The sequence below is a fragment of the Ambystoma mexicanum genome, chromosome 3q (genome assembly GCF_040938575.1).
Source record: "Ambystoma mexicanum isolate Mex_15411 chromosome 3q, UKY_AmexF1_1, whole genome shotgun sequence".
Taxonomy (NCBI): domain Eukaryota; kingdom Metazoa; phylum Chordata; class Amphibia; order Caudata; family Ambystomatidae; genus Ambystoma; species Ambystoma mexicanum.
Window position 1 is genome coordinate 184,251,119 of NC_090926.1, and position 19,583 is coordinate 184,270,701.

General features: G+C 46.2%; 1 protein-coding gene across 2 annotated transcripts in view; it reads right to left on the reverse strand.

The window, feature by feature from the left end:
* Positions 1-19,583, reverse strand: part of LOC138582299 (ATP-dependent 6-phosphofructokinase, muscle type) — a 903,222-nt gene that overhangs the window by 41,739 nt on the left and 841,900 nt on the right. For both annotated transcript variants that reach the window (XM_069653451.1, XM_069653452.1), the window contains 2 exons: positions 16,575-16,674; positions 16,370-16,475 (listed from right to left, as the gene is read on the reverse strand). In XM_069653451.1, the coding sequence (XP_069509552.1) occupies positions 16,370-16,475; positions 16,575-16,674 (206 nt within the window). The remainder of the gene's footprint in view (positions 1-16,369; positions 16,476-16,574; positions 16,675-19,583) is intronic.

The following is a 19,583-nucleotide window of genomic DNA, read 5'->3' on the forward strand; positions in this document are numbered from 1 at the left end:
AGAAGGTATGGTTTTGCGAAGGGAACAGTCAGGAGACATGTAATTGACCCACAATTGTGAGGATAGAACAAAGAAGGGGGAGTGGAGCAAGTCAGATCAAGGTGGGAATCCTGAATGTAAAAGGCCTGAACTCTCCAAATAAATGATCTTTGGTCACTCAAGAGTTTCGGAGGTTGGGTCTTGACATAATGATGGTGCAAAAAACACAGCTATTGGCAGGGTAGGGGAGACGCATCCCATTTGCACTTATAGGGCAGTCATATTGGGCTTCGGGGAAGCAAAATGGTGGGGAGTGGGAGTCCCGTTTCACAAAAGGTTGAGAGTGTCTGGCCTTCAGGTGACAAGAGCAAAGGATGGAAGGGTTTTAGTAGTTAGAGGATGTATAGGTGGGGTTAACATGGCAGTGGCAATGGTTTACTGACCTAATTTAGAGCAGGCAGTTTTTTGTGCAGTGGTGCTGGACAAGATTATGAAAGTGACACAGGGCAATTGTTGATAGTAGGGGATTTTAACATGTGGGTAGATCTGGATTCGGATAGGAACGCGCTACAGGGGTTTGGTGTCCGTAAGGAGTTACAGAGTAGGAATAATCTGGGAGGAGTCACAGGGATTGGGAGATGTGTGGGGTGGAAGCAGTCTGGCGGTTATACGTTAGGATTGATTATTTTTGTGAGAGTAGGGAACTGCTGGGAAGGGTCATATCTTGTCGGGTGGTCCTGATTGGATGGCCGGATTATGACATGGTGGTTATGGCGGTTACTTTGGAGGGGTTGACTTTGTGGGACACACTGTGGAGGTGAAACACTCACTCTGGAGGGATATGGTTTTTGCAGAGGAAACGCAGAGAGAAATAACTGACTACTTTGCGGTTGATGATAACGGAGAGGTGGACATTTGCACGGTATGGGAGGAAGACAAAGGTGACATGGAGGGGCCTGTTGATTAGGGAGGGGGCAAGGAGAAGGAGGGAACGGCTACTATTGGGAGATAATTTACATCTGGGGATAGCGGTCCCCAAAAAAGGAATACAGGGCTCAGCTGTGGTAGAGGAAGGGCTTCTAGCAGAAGTAAGAGAGAAGCAGAGGGAGCGGAAGGATCTGTGGATTGGAGACATTGTTCAGAAACTCCAATATGCGAAACAAATGCTTTATGAGAAATGGTATAAGGCTGACTCGATGACTGCAGCCACACCTAGGGCACAAAAAGGGAAGATACGGGTGCAGGAAATAGAGATGCCAGAGGCTGGATTGAGTACAAAGCCAGGCAAGATATCACAGGGTTTTGCAGCATTCTATGAGGTTCTTTATAGTGCTGAACTGGTATAAGATAAGAGGCTTATGGAGCAGTATTTGAGAGATACTCCACTTCCAAGATAGAGCTCAGAGAGGTGCAATCTCAAGAAGCTCCTTTTACTTCAAAATGCCGGCTGAAAAGGCACCCAGTGAGAATGTTTTTTTAATTGGGTTTTATAAGAGGTTTGTGCCCCTAATCTGTCCGTCCTTAAAGAAAATGTTCAACTCAATCTTGGAAACTGGAAGGGCTCCTCCAAACTTGGTCAAGCTTTAATTGCGGTTATTCATAAGGTGGACAAGGACCCTAAAAAGGGGTGTGTCATACTGGCCTTTATGATTGCTCAATGTGGATGCCAAAATATTCACAAGGATGTTAGCAGATAGGTGGGAACAGGTTACGCTTGAATTGGTTCATTCGGACCAGGTGGAGTTCATTCCGGGGAGTCAGGTGGCTGACACGTTGTGGAAGACGCAAAATCTTATGGACCTGGCGAGAGAGATTCGGGAAACCCTGTGCTCCTTGCCTTAGATGCTGAAAAGGCATTTGATAGGGTGGGCTGGGAGTTTGTCATTGGGAAATGTGGTTTTGTGAGTAGACTCCTCAATGTGATAAGGGCGATTTATACTGATCTGAGTATGAGAGTTGCAGTAAATGGAAAAGTTTTGAGATGGTTTGCTTTAGATAGAGGGATGAGACAAGGCTGTCCGTTGTCCCTAATGCTGTTTGCCCTCATGCTGGAACCATTAGCGGAACAGATTAGGGCTTCTACCAGGGTGGATGATTATGAATTTATGCTGGGATTGTACGCATACGCTATTCTCGTACACTATGCGGAATCCCTGCGAGTCAGTTCCAGCAGCATTTAAAATAATTGCAGAATATGGGTCATTCACAGGTTTGAAAATTAGCAGAAGCAAGTCAGTTCTTTTCCCTTTCGTCAGGGATATTGTGGGCCTGGAGTCTCTGGGGTTGGAGATCCATCTGGAAAACATTAAATATCTTGGGGTCAAGGTGACCCGGTTTCTCGGTGGGTTACTGGAAGGAAACTTTCCCACGCTGTTTAAGTCTTTGTATAAGGAAATGGACTTTCGGGGAAAGTTAATTCTTTCCTGGATGGGGAGGCTTAATGCCCTGAAGAAGTATTTTCTTTCTAGGGTGCTTTATTTGTTTCAAATGTTGCCAATTCGGACACCAGAACAGATGTTGGAGGAGGCAAAGGGAAGGATGTTACAATGTTTTCTTTGGCAGGACAACACACAGAGGGTGGCTTATAGCACGTTAATCTTACCTAAACAAAACTGAGGGGTCAGCCTTCCGCATCTGGGCACTTACTATATAGGCAGTTGAGGGTATTGGTCCCTCATTTGAGGATGGACACACAGAAGCAATGGGTATTTCTAGAAAATGTCAGGTTAAGACCGGTTACGGTAGCGGTGTCCAGTCATAATGTCGAACCAATAATGTCGAATTACAAAAATGTAGAATCCAAAAAGTCGAAAACAAAAATGTCGAATTTTTTATTTTTTTATTTATATATATTTTTTGGGCTCCGGGGGTAAAAAAAAAGGGGTAAAACAAAAAACAAAATTAAAAAAGGGGGGCCGGGGGGGAACCCCCCCATTTTGAAAAAAAGCAACCAAAAAAAACATTCGACATTTTTGTTCTAGACTTTGTTTTCGACTTTTTGACTTTCGACATTATTGGATTCGACTTTTTGACTATAAACCTACGGTAGCAGAGTGGTTATGGGTCCCATGGGGGGAAATCCTGAGACGAATTAGGCAACATGGTATTTTGGGCATGCTGTGGGAGATTTGGAGACAGCATCCGGGGATGAAGGGGGTTAAGACATGGCTATCTCCCTTGAGTTACTTGTGGGCGCCTCTGCTGAGGGATGAGTTGTGCGATACGCAGAGATTTCAGGAATGGTTGTAAGCAGGCTTGGTAAGAGTGGGCAAACTATGGGTTAGGGGAAACTATATTTCGATGCAGGAATTGGAAATTGACTTAGGGATTGGTAAGCTATCCGTGTTTCTTTTCTTGCAACTGAAAGGAGTGGTGACGGCAAGAAATCAGATCAGAAGGCTAAGATACAGTGGGACTTGACACCGGTTGACAAGATCTTGGATACGTGTTTGGGGAAGAGGGGCTTGATCGCGCCCTTTATGGAGCCTTGTTGGCAGCAAGGTATAACATTACCGAGAACATCAAGGCTAAATGGGAACAGGACATGGGGAGGGAGATAGCTGAGGTCCTTTGGGGGCAATGTGTATGGGTGCTGTGACGAGTCAAGGGAATTTGCCAATTCTCCCCAAAGGGAGAAACTCCCTGGAGACACCCACATCGTGGCTTACATGATGTGTTCCACAACAAAAGAAACTCCTAATAACTGGGACAAAGAAACACTGAATAGATCCCAAAATCCTACAGGAAAGGAACATGTCCATTTAAATCCCAATTTTCCATATACTGGGACAAGGAGGTTAAATAATGAACACTCGACATACTGAGACGAGACAGGCAGATTCAGCAGTAGTCGACAAGGCCGCAAGGAGATATCCAGAGAGGGATTCTGGAACGCCAGAGCCACGGTGACAACCATGCACGATAAACCCAGAGAAAGAAGCTGGGACGATAGAGCCACAGCAACAGTCCATTTGGAGAAACCCAGAGAGAGATGCTGGAACGCCAGAGCCACAGTGCCACCCCAGCATGAGAAAGCAGTTGGGCAGGAGCGCGAACGGAGGTGGTGGTAAGACCACAGGAACCCTGTAGTGGACAGTCGGTCCCTTCAATGTCACTGATACTGCAGCACATCCAAGGACACAGGGTGTCTGACGCCTTGTCAACCAACAAGGGTAGCACAGAGAGGAGGGAAAACTGAAGCAGAAGCACAACGCTGAAAAAGCACAACAATGAACTCCAGGCAATGGCGGTCGGAGAATGGAATAGAAGGTAAAGGGGAGACCGAGCAGCCAAGAAGCAATCAGTAAATTAAGCAAATAACTTGTCTCAGTAGAGGCCATGAGATAACATTCCCCTTTGAATAAGTGAACTTTAACTATGGGGATATAAAAGAAAAAAAAGAATAATATAAAAGAAAAGAATAATGTACAGACAAACCAATTGTAAATAACAATAACCTGGGAAACGGGGAGAGTGACAGGCCAATTTATACAAGAAGAACAGAATTTAAAAAGGAGACCTTACGGTGAATCTGAGTTTAGAGAAATCCGACAATTGAAGCTAAATAAGAGGCCAATAGACCAAAGTAAAGCAAACAACAATTGGCCAAGCGAAAAAGGCTGTTCTGACATAAGGAACCCAAAAGTGAGTTCTGAAGAGAAGGGAAAACTACAAACCGCACTTGAAGAGTTATAGAGACTGATGCAAGACATCACAAGAGACGATTTGAGGATTTCCTATTAGTGAAGCATCCTACAGACTGGTACTAGAAGTACCGCCAGGAGAAGGGAGTCATTCTCCACCTATAAGTTAGTTTTCATAGTGGTAGGGTCAGTTAGGGTTGTTTTTGCACAGCAGACTTTTTCCTTTTGGACATTCATGACTGACAGAGAAGCACCTTAGTTAGAAATATAGACAGGGACCACCCATAGAGAAGGTTAGGCTTTATCTTACTTTAATAAAAATAACTGCCTTCTTCTGGCCCACCACAGTGCACACAAGACAGCTATTGCATGTCAATATAAGATGCAGAGGATAAAACTTGTTTAGATGGCAGTATGATCCACACCGACTTTCCAGAATGTTTCCCTTGATTGATCCAAGTGTTGGCGGAGTTGTGGGCAAAGAGCTTCCTACTGGCACTGTAGTGAGGTGCAGGCTTTTTGAAAGGAAGAGTTATGATGGATCAAGAGAGTGGAGGTTTTTGAAAGGCAACTGGTATTGATTCTGCTTGGGCTGGAGGAAGCATAGGGAACATGGAAGCCTCTTAAAACACAATTCCTTTTCTGTTGTTGGCCGCAAGAGCCTGCTTGGTAATTGGATGGAAAAGGGAACACTTGCTGTCTGAAAAGGAATGGGTAAACAAAGCGAAGGAAATATATGTGATGGAGAACATGACTGCTTTACTGCGCAACGCAAGGGTCTCTAGAGAAGGGGAATGGATAGCTTTCTTGCACAACTATGAGAATAAGAGGGAATAGTAGTGGAGGCTGGTCATTTGCAGGAGTACAGAGAGGGGATCAAGGTTAGATGTGATGGGTAAGGTTCCACCACTCCTCATATGAAAACACAATTGTCGGCCTGGGAATTTGGAAGATTATTGTGAGGTGTCCCTATGGTGGATACATGTATGTGGATTGCTAGCCTATTTACTGCCTTTCTGTAATGCACAGGGGTAGGTGAAGGAAGGGTTGGTACAACAGTTTGTTTTGATGGAGGTGTTGGTTAGTGAAGTTCGAATGTACTGTATATTGAAAAACGAAAAATAAATAATTAAAACAAAATGCAAATGGACCATCAAAATGAACAGTCCTAATATGAGCACTCTGCATAAAGAGTTGGAATTTTGCGAATTGAAGGGTGAAGACAAATCTGCCCCATTATCCATTTACCATTAATTGCTGACTACTGGGCAGCCCATATCAGACAACAAAGCTTTAAATCACAATTGCCAGGAACACAGCAAGAAGCCCATTGCACTCTGCCTGACGCACCTTTAAACCCCACAGGCTGAGCGTCTTTGGCTTCTGAGTCATGAAACTCAGCCTGCCATCCCACATGAGATAAAAACTGACATTTAGTGTGAGTAAACTGGACAACCAGACAACCAGACAAAGCTCTGAAAACACGGTCAGTCCGGTCTAAATCCGGAAGGGTGGCAACTCTATTTGTCTCTTGGAGGGCCTCCGCTTTGGCTTGGAGAGTTGAAGACATCCTCATTTGCTGATCACATCTCAAGATCTATTTCCTCTCACTGTGTTCTCTCAAATCGCTATACTATACCTGAGAGGACACCAAACACTAATGAAAGAAAAAACAGTGAATTGTGATCTTTTTTATCTCGCTAAAATCTTTGCTTGTAATTAGTAAACAGTCATGGACTAGTGCAGTTCATTATACTGTTAGCACACAAAGAACAGGCTACAAAACAGGAGGACGCAGGACCAGTTGGTGGCTGCACATTTCACATGGAGTTCATGATCATTCGCACTGTGGCCTGCTTGGGTGATCTCAGGACACCAGTAAGCCACTTTTCTAGCACTGAGCTTTTTTTTTTCTTCAAACAATAGTGTCAGTTGTTCAAGAGCTATCTGTTCAATTAAAGGTAACCAAAACAGGGGTAAGGGAGCACAACCGCCGAGGCCCAAGATGGCTGTTGTTCTGCAAGGCTCTCTTCCCTGCCTTCTCTCTGTATCCTGGGCCCTCAGAGATTACACCGGAGTGGGGACATAAGGAGGCACAAACAGGCACTCAGTGGTGGTTTGCCTGGGTTTGTACCTGTTCCATTGTGGGCTATTATCCTCTGCAGATCTCCACCATGCAGGATTACAGTTGCAAGCTGAGAGAGGGAGGTGATCCACAGTGGCAGTGCAGCATCAGCAGAGTTTCCTGCATCAGGAGCTCTGTATAAGCTTTCCCGGAGGCTGACCAAAACCTGATCTGAAGGGTGGAAATTACATGGGCTCGAAGGAGCCGGGGGAGCACATGGATGCTGGAAGAGCTCCTTGTGTCTCCAGAGGTTCACAGAAGGTCCAAATCTGTCCATACGCAGGCAGAGAACTTGCCACTGCTTGACAGCATTCGGATGTGGGGGGGGTCAGCTGCCCCGAGTGGTCCCAGCTGTCAGAAGTTACTGTTGGAACACGGCTGGGCTTGTGTTTCCTATATTATATCCCGCAGAGGTTCATTGGCTACCATGGTGCAGTTGAGTGAAGACAATGGCAGAGAAATGGAGAAAAAAAGAGAAGGGATGATTTCTTGGGGATTCCACAGATTAGGAAATTGACTGCAGGTGAAAAGGCTCTGCTTCGATTCCTTAATACTTAGCAAGGCAATCTCAATCTCTGGGCTGATCATATAGAGGGAGCAGCATAGTGTAAGGAAGGCATTGTATCAATAGTATGACACTGACAAAAAAGACAATTTCAAAACCTTTATTAAATTCTCAGGGTTTGGAAAAGCTCCTGCTTTACCCTACTGCTATGATGGGAGTAGTCTTGTTAGAGAGAATTCTCAGAAATGTGCTAATTCCTCTCTACCTTAGAGACCCCTAGCAACTTTGCTGGATTTTGAGGACTTGAATGTTTAACCTGGAGAGAGCGAGACCCTTTTTTCCAACTCTCTCATGTATTTTAATGTGATTTTGAACTCTGTGTTTCTTTTGGTTGTGGAGTCTGATAAACTCCATAGGCATCATCTTTTATATTGTGTCACACAGCACCTTCAGTGCAGTGGCACAGGGAAGTCTTTCAGATTTCCCAAAGGTTTAAATACCTTCTTTTGGATAAACTACTGTTTCAAAGAGCAGTGAAGTGAAATTGACTTTGCTTACACTTATAACTTTCTAGACCCAGCACACACTATCTTACAATAGGGTGCTGGAGGGATTACTTAGTATCCCCTTTGTCTAGCTTCTCATGTAACATGTTTATGTTACCCCTTCCTCACTGAATGGCTGGTGGCAGTGGTTTACTTTTGACTACCGTGGTGTGCATTTACCGCGGGCTGCGTTGGAAGCTTCAGAAAAGCACACAAGGGTGCCATTTTTGTCCAAATGGCCCAGTCTTCTTTTTTTGCCAATTCTTTGTGGAAATGTCCTTCTTGAGATTCACTCTGCATGCCAAACCAGCTTTGGTCTTTTTGTTAATTTTTCCTTTGGCGGGGTTCACGAGTGAAGCCGCTTCTGGCTCCAGGGTGTAGGGAGGGGGCAGGAAGCAAGGGAGGTGCCCGAAACTCCCTGTGCTTAGTCTCCAATGAGACAGGAATGCACTCTTCAGTGATTGGCTGGCTGGCTGTCCGGAAAGGACAGCCACCTGCTGGGTGACTGACAGCTAGGCTGGAATGAATGGGAGAAACCTGCATAAAAGGTGAGGCTTTTTGGCTTGGAAGGCAGAGTTTATTTATTTATTTATTTTAATTTGTATAGCGCGCAAGCAGCCCAGGGGCATTGAGGCGCTGTTACTTGCATGAGCTTAGTTACAGGCATGGTATCAATAAGAGGCATATTACAGAAAGGAACAAGCAAGGTTATCATTGCATTTTATGCGGTTGGTCAATACAACTTAAGCAGTGGGTCCTATGGTTGGTATTCATGCTGCTGCGAGGGACCTTATGAGAAGAGGGTGGTTTTCAATGCTTTGCGGAAGGCTTGGAGGGAGGGCTCACTGCGGATGGTGGGAGGTAGGGCATTCCAATGAGTGGGTGCGAGATAGGGGAAGCTGGATCCACCTGCTCTGGATCTTTTTACAAGTGGCACAGAGAGCATGTTGGTGTAGGGTGATCTTGTTGGCCTTGTAGAGGCGACGGAGTGGATTCTTTGTGAGAGGTAGTCGGGGCAGTGAGATGGATGCATTTGTGTGTCAGTGTGAGCGCTTTGAAAATTATTCTCTCCTTAATTGGGAGCCAGTGGGCTAGTTTTCTGGCTTCTGAGATGTGGTCTCTTTTGGCAATACCTTGGGCTGCTCGGAGAGCACTATTCTGGATGACTTGTAGCCTCTCCAAGTTTCTTTTAGAGGTTCCTAGGAAGAGTATGTTACAGTAGTCTAGCCTGGAGCCGGTGATGGCTCTGGCTATGTTTGTGCAGTTCTGTTTGGAGAGGAAAGGCCTGACTGCGTTGATCAGTTTAGCATGATATGCGGCTGAGGAGGCAATGGCGTTGACTTGTCTGTCCATGGAAAGGTTAGAGTCTAGATAGACTCCAAGAGTTTTGACTGAGTCTGATACAGGTATTTTGATGGTGTCGATGGTGAAGTGACTGAATTGGGAGTCAAGTTTTTTTAGCGTTTCGGGGGAACCTATCAGTAAGAGTTCTGTCTTGTCAGAGTTGAGGCATAGTCCATTGTCTGCCATCCAGGCTTGGATGGTGTTGTAGAGGTTGTTAAGGGTCATGGCGTCAGTGTCGTAGCTGCCTGTGAGGGTAAGGAGGATCTGGGTATCGTCCGTGTAGTTAGTGTAGGAGATACCCATAGCGTCGAGGATGAGGAAGAGGGGTCGTGTGAAAATGTTGTAGAGTGTGGGGGAGAGGCATGAGCCTTGGGGCACGCCAAAGAGTATGGTAGTGGGTGAGGCAGAGGCTAGGTCGGAGAATACTTGCATGGTTCTGTCTTGTAGGAAGGATGTGATCCATGCTGTGGCGTCAGGGGAGAACTTGGCAGTGGAGGAGAGATGATGGCAAAGGACGTCATGATCTACGAGATCGAACGCTGCAGATAAGTCAAGGAGTAGGAGAAGAGCTGGTTTGCCCATGTCTCTGGCATCGTCCATTTGGTTTTTCAGGTCCAGTAGGGCGGTTTCAGTCCCATGTCTAGGGCGGAAGCCAGATTGGCGGAGTCCCAGGAGTTTGTTTTCTTCGATGAAGTGCTGAACCTGCAGATAGGCTGCTTTGTCGAGTATTTTGAGGAGGAAAGGTACAGTGGTGATGGGTCTATAGTTGTTGGGGGAGGTGGGATCGAGAGTTGGTTTTTTTAAGAGGGGGCGGACCCATGCTTCCTTGAGGGAGGTGGGGACTTTCCCTGTAGCGAAGGAGGCATTGACAAATGCTGTCAGGAAGGGAGCAAGCGCTTCAGTGCAGTCCTTGATGAGAGTGGCTGGGCAGGCATCACCTTTACAGTTGGATGCTTTGATGTTCTTCATTATGTTAATGATGTCCTTTTCCTGTATGGATTTGAAGGAGAAGGGATGGGGAGGGTCTTGGGCTGGTGGTGGGACAGGGATATGAGTATTGAGCAGGGCTTGTTTGGTAGCTAGAATTTTGCTTTGGAGGCGGCTCAGTTTAGTTAGCATTGCCGTTTGAATTTCGTTGCACCAGGCTTTGTCTTTGGTGAAGTTCTGGGGGGTGGGAGTAGGAGTCTCTAGCTCCCTAAATATTGCAAAGATTTCTTTTGTGCTGGATTGGGCTTCCGAGATTCTGGATTCAAATGATTTGGATTTTGCCTGGGTGATAGCTTTTTTGTACTCCGTAGAGCAGGCTTTAAAGAGCAGCTTGTCTTTGTCAGTGTGGGACGTTTGCCACTGAGTAAGTGCTGCCTTTTTCTCGTTTCGGAGTGCAAGCAAGTCTGGGGTGAACCAAGAGTTAGAGTGGGTGGTGGGTTTGTATTTACGGGGTTTAAGTGGGGCAATGGAGTTGATAGCTGCTTTAATGGCAGCATCGTAGGTTGATGCAAGAGTTTCTGGGTCTGTGGAAAAAGGTGGTCTGAAGGCTGGGCCTTGGAGGAAGGGCAGTAGTCTTTCCTTAGTGAGCTGGCGGGAGCTTCTTGTGAGGCAAGGTGGTAGGGGTTGGGGTGGCGGGGTAGAAGAGCTAGTGGAGAGGATGCTAAATGTGATGATATGGTGGTCAGACCATGGGGTGGGAGTGTTTCCAGTGATGATGAGTGGGCAGTTGTGCTGAGCAATCCAGTCGAGTGTTCTGCCCTGAGTGTGCGTTGGGCTAAAGATGGTGTTCTTATAGCCTAGTGTTGTTAGGGCTAAGTCAAAGGATTTGGCTGCTGGGTCCTTATTATCCTGGAGGCCTAGGTTGACGTCCCCAAGGAGAATGGCTTTCGAATGTTTTTTGAGGTTGTCAGATAGGAGATGGATGAGGGAGGCTTGGAAGTCTTCTACTGGGCCAGGAGGGCGATAGACAATATGAGCGGTAATGGTACATTTGGGGGAGAGGACAATTTTGACTTGGAGGTAGTCGTTGTTGCTGTGTAGGGATTTTTCTATCTTTCTAATACTGTAGCAGTCCTTAGCGATGATTGCGACACCTCCACCTTTAGAGGGGCGATCTTGTCTGGTGATGGAGTAGCCAGAAGGGAGTGCCAGGGAGAGCGCAGGGCCAGAGGCCTCGTGTAGCCAGGTTTCAGATATCATGAGCAGGTCAAGGTCATGGGTGGTTATGAGGTCGTGAATGTCTAGAGCGTGGGCGCTGATGGATCTGGCATTGATCATGGCACATTTGAGGTGGGGTTCTGTGACGACTAGGGAGGGGTCTGTGGGGGGAGAGGGTGAGGTGATGGGCATGGTCGGTGTGGGGATGGGGGCTCCAGTGGTGTTGTGGTGGGGGGCAGTAGAGGAATTGCATATCATATATTTAGCACTGGGGGGCGCAGTTTCAGTGGTGGTGGGCACAGGTGAGATCACATTTGGCACAATAGCTTTCACAATGGGGGTAGAAGAATTGCATATCACACATTTTGCACTGGGGGGCACAGTTTCAGTGGTGGTGGGCACAGGTGAGATCACATTTGGCACAATAGTATTCACAATGGGGGTAGAAGAATTGCATATCACACATTTTGCACTGGGGGGGCGCAGTTTCAGTGGTGGTGGGCACAGAGTTGACCACTGGACGTAGGAATCCGAAGAAGAACTTGAAGAGGATGCCTGCTGCAACTCCTGAACCGTTGGTTTGCCCCATGAAGCCCTGCTGTTGTGTTGAAACTCCAAATTCGTATCGACAGAGAAGCTCCTGCAATGACAACTTCTCCCTTTGAGTTGGTGGGACCAATCAACTCCAAAATAAGCCACCTGGACATCCTCTTGGAACTGGTTGAAATTCCACTGCAGTCGCTGCTGGAACCGAATAGCCAGGGAGAGGAACACCAGATCTTGTGCGTCGCTTTTAGGCTGGCCAAGAGCTCCAGGAAGATGCTCCGGACTCCCAGGAAGCAGGACTGACCGAGCCTGAGCCCCCTCAACAGCATGCGGGACCCCAGATGCAAGGAAAGTCCATCTCAACAGCCAGGAACTATGGTGTTGCTAATTGCTGTAGCGGTGAGGAGCTGAAACACTGCAGTGCCACTTGTTTGAAGATTACCGGTTGCAAGCGGTGGCCGTCCCATTGTAGTGCAGGAGTCCCCAGAAGTCCCCCCTCTTGTCCCTAGACTGAGGCACAGGAACGCCAGGATCTGCAGAGCTGCACAGGAACAGAAGTCATCTGCTACAATTTTCTTCAAACTAAAGGTACTGTAAAGTCTGAGAGAACGTACCTCTTGTTGTGCTACCTTGCTTGTCCTCGTTGGAGACTTGTATCAGTTGCTCTTGTAGAGTTGCTTGCAGTTTCTCTACCTCACAAGCCTAATCAGCTTGTAGCCCTACTTTGATTTCTTCTATTCTACAAAGACTTCTAAAACATTGTGCAAGACTTTTACTTACCTGCAAGAAGTGCTTCAGATCACCTTGACTTTTGCTAACTTAACATTGCCTGGCCTGGCTCCCTGAATGACTCTTCTATCCTCTGCTTAGGCGTTGTGTCTTCCTTCCAGGAAGGGGTTAACTAACTTTGCATTGGGGATTACCAAAAGTACATACCTGCTTCAGAATATTTCTGTGATCTCTTGTGTTGTTCTAAATAACCTTTTTCCTTGGACATATTCCTAAACCTGTTTCTAAATGCAGCAGTGATATATTAATGTCCCCAGAACCCTAACTATTGAAGTCACCTGAGGGTGTAGGTAATGTCTGTGGGCTATCCCAAATGGGTACTTTCTGATTTAGAAATATTAAGAGTGTGTATTTTTTAAGTGTATTTCAGTGTTACTATTCTATTGACCCTTCTGAAGAAGGTTTACTCTGACTGTTAAATTAATTATTGTTTAATCAAGAAACCTTGTGTGTAAGAGTTTATTTGAATACTTGTCACTGTGAATCTCTGTGTAACTCCCCTACAGCTCACATTGACCCCTCTTGAGATACGCCTGGCTGCTCAACACGCTACCAACCTGTGTAGTACAGACTTATACCAAAGGTTGGGTTCGTTTTGCCAGGAGGTCAGGGTTGTTGTAGTGCACCCAAAGGGTACTGCATACAATCTTGCCTAACAAGTCTCTACCATCAAATAATAATGAAAACACAGTCCTAGTCAGTCTATGTCAAATCAAAATGGCCTATACTAACAAAACCTAATGCCTGCCCTATTTCTTATACAAGAAAGGTGTAAGGGGGAATATGTATGGAAAGGAAAATCAGTGGTATAACATAAATAATCAATGTGGCTGAGTCAGCTCTCCTTTCCACGTTGGACAGCACGGGGTAAGGTGGTCCCCGTAAACAGGATGACACACTCTGGATCCGGTTCTCAAAACAAAAGCAATTCAAAACATGCATCGTGGCCCACTTGGCCTTCCACAGTAAAGTCTCTTATTCCAGCTTTCAAAAGTTCTTTCACAATGAAACAAAAGTTCACACAGGTCTCCCTCAGTCAGGCTCAGATCTTTCAATCACAGAACTTGCAGGGGTTCCCTTCCCCAAGTTTAATCCACATTCTCAGAGGTTCCCTTGTCCTAACTTATCACACTTTCGGTCTCCCTGTGTCGGGCTCAGACCTTTTCCCGATGTCAAAAACTTTCGAATGTGCAAGCCTTTTACTATAGACCTCCGCAGGACCACTTCGACTTTCCCTTCTGCTCGCACTCTGTGTTATTTTCCCCAGTGTCTCTTGGTCTGGGTTGTTCTGTATTCTTGGCACAAAAGTTCAACATTCACTTTTCACTTCCCCTTTTGCTGGGGTTAATCTTGATCATGACATATTTTGGAGTTAATTCACTTTGTTGCTTTATAACAAAATATTTCACCTTTCGCTGCAACATTTAAGTGGGCTACTTCCTTTCGCCGGACCACTCCGCTACTCTGTATCACTGGCTTCACAGTTATCCGTAATTTAAAGTTCATCACAGGTCTGCCTTCCACACACACAAGGGTGCAGCCATCAATTGGTGAGATATACTGTTGCAGCTTCAATCTTTCCTTAACACACACCGGCTTTTCATGTCGCTCGCCATCTCACCGGCTGTCTGCATTCCATTCTTGTCTTTGCAGTTTTAATTCACGAGTCAAGGTTAATACCACAGGCTTTGCCTCGCCTCCCCAACTCTGTCGTTCTCCTGGGAGGGTCGCTTGCGCCCTTCAAACACAATGTAGTCTTCTTGTCTGGGACTTGGCCTTCTCCACATATCTTTCATGGCTCTCCGAAGGCAACAACCTCCTGCAGGGATCTCTTGGGTTTCTCTACCCTTTGCTCTCATCCCTCTGTCAGCCGCTCTGCTCCAGTAGGTTTGCCTTCACCCCGGAGGTTCTGCTCCTTCTCGTGTTCCATCTTGCTCACAGTGTGTCTCTATGTTCCGCCTTTTATCCGTGTGGGGAGATCTAATGGGTATCAGATGTATGTAATTAAAGTCAAGTGCCTGACTTTGCCTGACCCGATCAGCAGGACATGCCCAATGAGATATGTAAGCCTCTTTACTCTCCATCACCCACTTTCTCAGCCCAGTGTTTCTGTAGAAAAGGGGCAGGGGGAGTTGGGACGTTGGAGGAACCTATAAATTAGGATGTGTCATGGGTACGGGAAAGAGGTGAATACCGCGTCTCACCATCGGTTGCCTCATCCCACTCCCCGAAGACCCCTCACCCAGGTGATCCTCCTGCACTGGTCCACCCGCAGGGTCTGGATCCAAAGGCAATAGCTGTGCCCTGGTCACCTGAGAGAGAGATCCCCGGGGACATGCAGGTGAGACACCCTTTAGTTTCTCACAATAGGCAGAGGAGTAGATGCTTGAAACATTATCTGGGAGAGTGTCAAACACTGAACGTGTGGGAAACAACTTGCAGGGTGAAGTCTTCTCTCTCTAGCAGAAACAGTGTACTGCTGCATCAGAAGTGGAGAATATGGACGAATTGAAGCAATGTGCCATTACAAGCATTTTGAAATTGGATGTTCAAATCTAGGTTCTGGATAATTTAAGAAGAGGGTCCCTACTACTACATGTGTCCCTCTGTGATCTGCAGGGTACTAGAAGAGTTGTTCTCTTCAATTCTATCTCTGACAAAGGGTGCACCCCCCTGAATATGAAAATCCTACAGACTCCCCACGAAAGGGCTGAACCAGGGAGTTACTGAAGTGGGCCCTGTAATGGGGGCCCTCCTCTCGTTGGAAGTGATGAATAGCCACATTTCAGTGGGATAAAGATAAAGGAGATTTCAGTAGAAGTCACCAAATTCTTTTGGTCACTGATTTTAAACCAGACATTTTTGCCAGAAAGAGGGCTCTTCTTGGTGCTATGGGAGAATTGGGCGAGAAGGGAATTACTGCTACTTTGAGCTATTCTATGAAACCTTGAGTATATTATGAAGAACACAGTGTATGTTTACTCAGGAGAATGCAGCCATGGCTTTCTTGGACGGGAGAGATGGCGAGGGTCGATGATATTTCTATCAGGGTATAGATGCTGAGAGTCTATAGTATTTCAGTCGTGATCGCATTTTTCTGGCAGAGGGGGCTTTCTAAACATGGGAGGCGAGGAGAGCTCCTTTACAGAAGAGGGATGTTGATAACTTGATGAGATTCCTCCACTGACAAATTAGGCTGATAATGTTTCTACACGGTCATATGTATTGTATTGTTATTCAACTGCCTTTTTCCTAGTCACCTCCCCACCCACCCCAGTTTTTCTGGACGGCTGTTCATCTTCAACTTGGAGTATAACTCTCTCTAAGACCTTTCCCTGAGTTCTAGAGTGACTTACCAGGTATTAAATACCTTTTGAGGGTGGGAGGAGGGGTCATATAATGGCCAGATGTTTCCACTTTTGCTTGCTGTATATGTATTTAAACTTAATAAAAAGACAACTAAAAAAGCTGAACTAAGACAACAACACCCAGATAATATTAGTTTGTTAAATGCAAGCACAAGATTTGAAACGTGGTATCTCAGGGCCATGGAGTCCTCCAGTCACCTTATGCAGCCCAAGCCTCCAAACGAAGTAATGTTTTTGCTTGTGTCTTTGTGTGAAACTAAACAGTGTCTCGCTGGGTGAATTGCCACATAATTGGCAATTGGCTCCCTAGAGGGAGCCAGGCCGATCGCCCCTTTGCAGTGGAAGGAGAGTGGCACACTCTGGACAAAATAAATACTTACTCGAAATCTGTTTGCTCTTTAAGTTCAGTCAGTGGCTGGAAAACCAGGCTCCTTTTGCGCATTCCGAGCAGACAAGCTGATTCGGGTGTATTGGCGAATATCCGACCTGCAATGTAGATGGATGCCAGTGAGACAGAAAATCAATATGGTTTTCTTAAGCTTCGGTGAAGGAACTCCCAAATGGCTACTATGCTGGTTCTCTTACCATGTCTGGAGCACTCCTTAATTTTTCCAGTAATCCAGTTTACAGCTTTTGCGCCCATTTTAGTACCAAAATTACGGTCAAATGGAGTGGGCGTACCACCCTGTGGGAGAGACAAAAAAAATAGGAATTGGATGCTTGTCGATATAAACATGCATCGCTAAAGACGCTATCTATGGCACACACACAGGCCTCACACTCCTGAAACCCAAGACAAAATGGCATATGCAAATATACAAGGGCATAATTTTCTTACCAACACAACAGCACACCAAGAAAGGTTTGCTCAATGGCCTTCACACCAACATAGCGATGCCTGCCTTATTACATAAGATCGTGTACCATATTTTGAAAATCTGCCCATGATATGCGAGACTCCCATAGCCCTTGAAGCAGCGCCACTGGTAGCACACCACAGTCCAGCGCTGCTAATGCTTTGTAGGCCTGTTGACAAGTGCTGATTGATGAGACGTATTGATAGATAATTGCAGCCATAATGGGAAGTGTTATTCATATATTTATTGGGAGTGTTTCATACAGCAGTGCACCTGGAAGGTACTGCTGCAGAGATATGTAGAGAAAAGGACGGTGTGGTGTGGAAAAGGGAGAGTGAGCCCCAAATTGCTAATAAAGTTCTTCCACCCTACTAGGTGGCGTTGTGGAATCTGTGACTTGGTTCAAATGAACAGTCCTACTTTCACATTTCAGGTGAAAGTTTTTTTTCTCAAACCTTTTTAACCTCTCTTGGTGTTAACTGTCCTCTGCTGAGGAACAATTGCGAAGGTTAGTGCAATCCTGAGAACAGCATCCGGGCATGGAAGCAAAGGAGAGAGATTTAAAACATGAATGTGTAAACTGTTGAGAGAGAGTGGGCAAACATAGTTTCGCTAGATACACTGAGAAACAGGATATGGACGCAGATAAGCTGGGACAAACTCTGACATGGTTACACAAGAATGAGGCGAGACGCAGCCCCATATACTCAATACATATGGGACAAGGGGAAGTATGCCACACCCAGAGAGGGGTTAATGAGGCGTTTTGTGAATTTTACCGACAGTTGTACAGGGAGGGAACCCCTGATATCAAGCACCCACCTGGAGGAGGTGTTAAGGGAAATCGAGCTTCCGGAGCTGAGCCAGGAGAAAAGGGGGGGTTTGGAAGTGCCTATCGCCCCTTTGCACGATTGCAGGGTTGCCGACAGGAAAAACACAAGGCTCGGACGGGCTACCCAGTGAGTTTTATAAAGAATACGTACAAGCATTAGCCCCCCATTTGCTTAGTACATTTAATGATGCGTATGACACAGGGATCCTTACATTTAGCCTGAGAGAATCCATAATCATACCTCTCCTTAAACCCCACAAAAACCCGGTGGATTGTAGTTCTCACAGTCCTCTCTCGATGCTTAGTCAAGATAGTAAAATACTAACAACCATATTGGCAGCAAGAATGAAAAGAGCAATACCCAGGTTAGTGCAGCCGGATCAGACGGGCTATGTTCCTGGCCGGAGCATTGCCTGGAACTTGCAGAGATTATATCACGTGATGGATAGGAAGGCATCCTGGGAGACTGTGTGCCATAGCCACAATGGACGCTGTGAAGGCATTCGATTCAGTCAGATGGGACTGGCTCTATGCAACAGTGCATAGATTTGTCTTTGGACAGACGTATATGAAATGGGTCCAGTTGATATACACTAAACCGATGTTCTAGGGTGAAGACGGGTAGGAGCATTTTCGAGGCATGGGAATTAGGGAAGGGTACCAGACAAGGATGTCTATTGTCACCATTAGTCTACGTCCTTGCCATGGAACCAATCGCACAGTATCTTCGAACAGAATGTATAGTGGCAGGTATAGAAATAGATGGAGCCACACATTTGATATCCCTTTATGTTGATGATGCGCTCTTATATGTCCAGAACCCTGACAACAATTTGGGGCTGTTACTGGAAGCTATGGTGCTTTTTGCAAACCTCTCGGGGATTGCATCCAGTATGGACAAGTCTGCATTATTCCCAATAGCGGGACTGCATAGGATAGAAGGGCAGTGGGAAGTACGCACATTCAGGTATTTGCGGATTAATGTGTATCATGACTCAGCAGAGGAACACATACTTAATACGCAGCATGCACTAGAGGGCATCAAGAGCTCTATGAAGTTCTGGGACAAACTACCCCACTCGATGATAGGACAAGCGGCCTTGCTGAAAATGGTGGTATTGCCCAGGCTGTTACACTTCTTTGTGAATGTCCCATTTTATATAGCTAGGTCCTTCTTTAGGAACCTGGAGAGTATTTGCAGAGGCTTTTTGTGGCAGAACAGGTGGAATCGGATAGCGTTATCCACTTTATACAGACCATACACAGAGGGGGGAATCCAGGTTCCGCATTTTGAATTATATTACATAGCGGCGCAGCTGCAATTGTTGTAGATTGGCTCTCAGATGACCCTACTCCGGACACACTAATGTTGCAATCTATGGGACAGCGTTACTATCTGAAGGAGCTATTGTGGTCCAAGAAGCCGAGGGGTGGCTTTGGGAATGAGGGTGTGGGACAGGGCTATGACTGTGATGGGGCTGACCGACCCAATTTCTCAGTAGATTCCTCTGATTTCAATACTGCCATCATCGTCTCAAGCGAGGATGGGTATACGCACGTACTGGGAAGCCTGTGGAGTGGCCACCATAGGGGATCTGTTGCAAGACACTGCTTACATACCCTTCTCTGAGCTGACAATGCAGACAGGCATTCACGCAGTCCAATATTTGCTATATAGCACTATCAAGAGAGGTCATGACCAGGTGGCCTGCATTTAGTGAGTTAATGGAAAGACACTCGATAGTGGATGTCTTATTCGTTGTGGCGGGCCGAGAGGAGGCACACCATATCGAGATATATGACCTCCTACTGTCTAATGGGCCTACCTCCCCACTGGTAGTGAGGGGCGAGTGAAAAGAGGATATAGGGGCAGCCTTTACTGAAGCCCAATGGGAGGGGGTACTG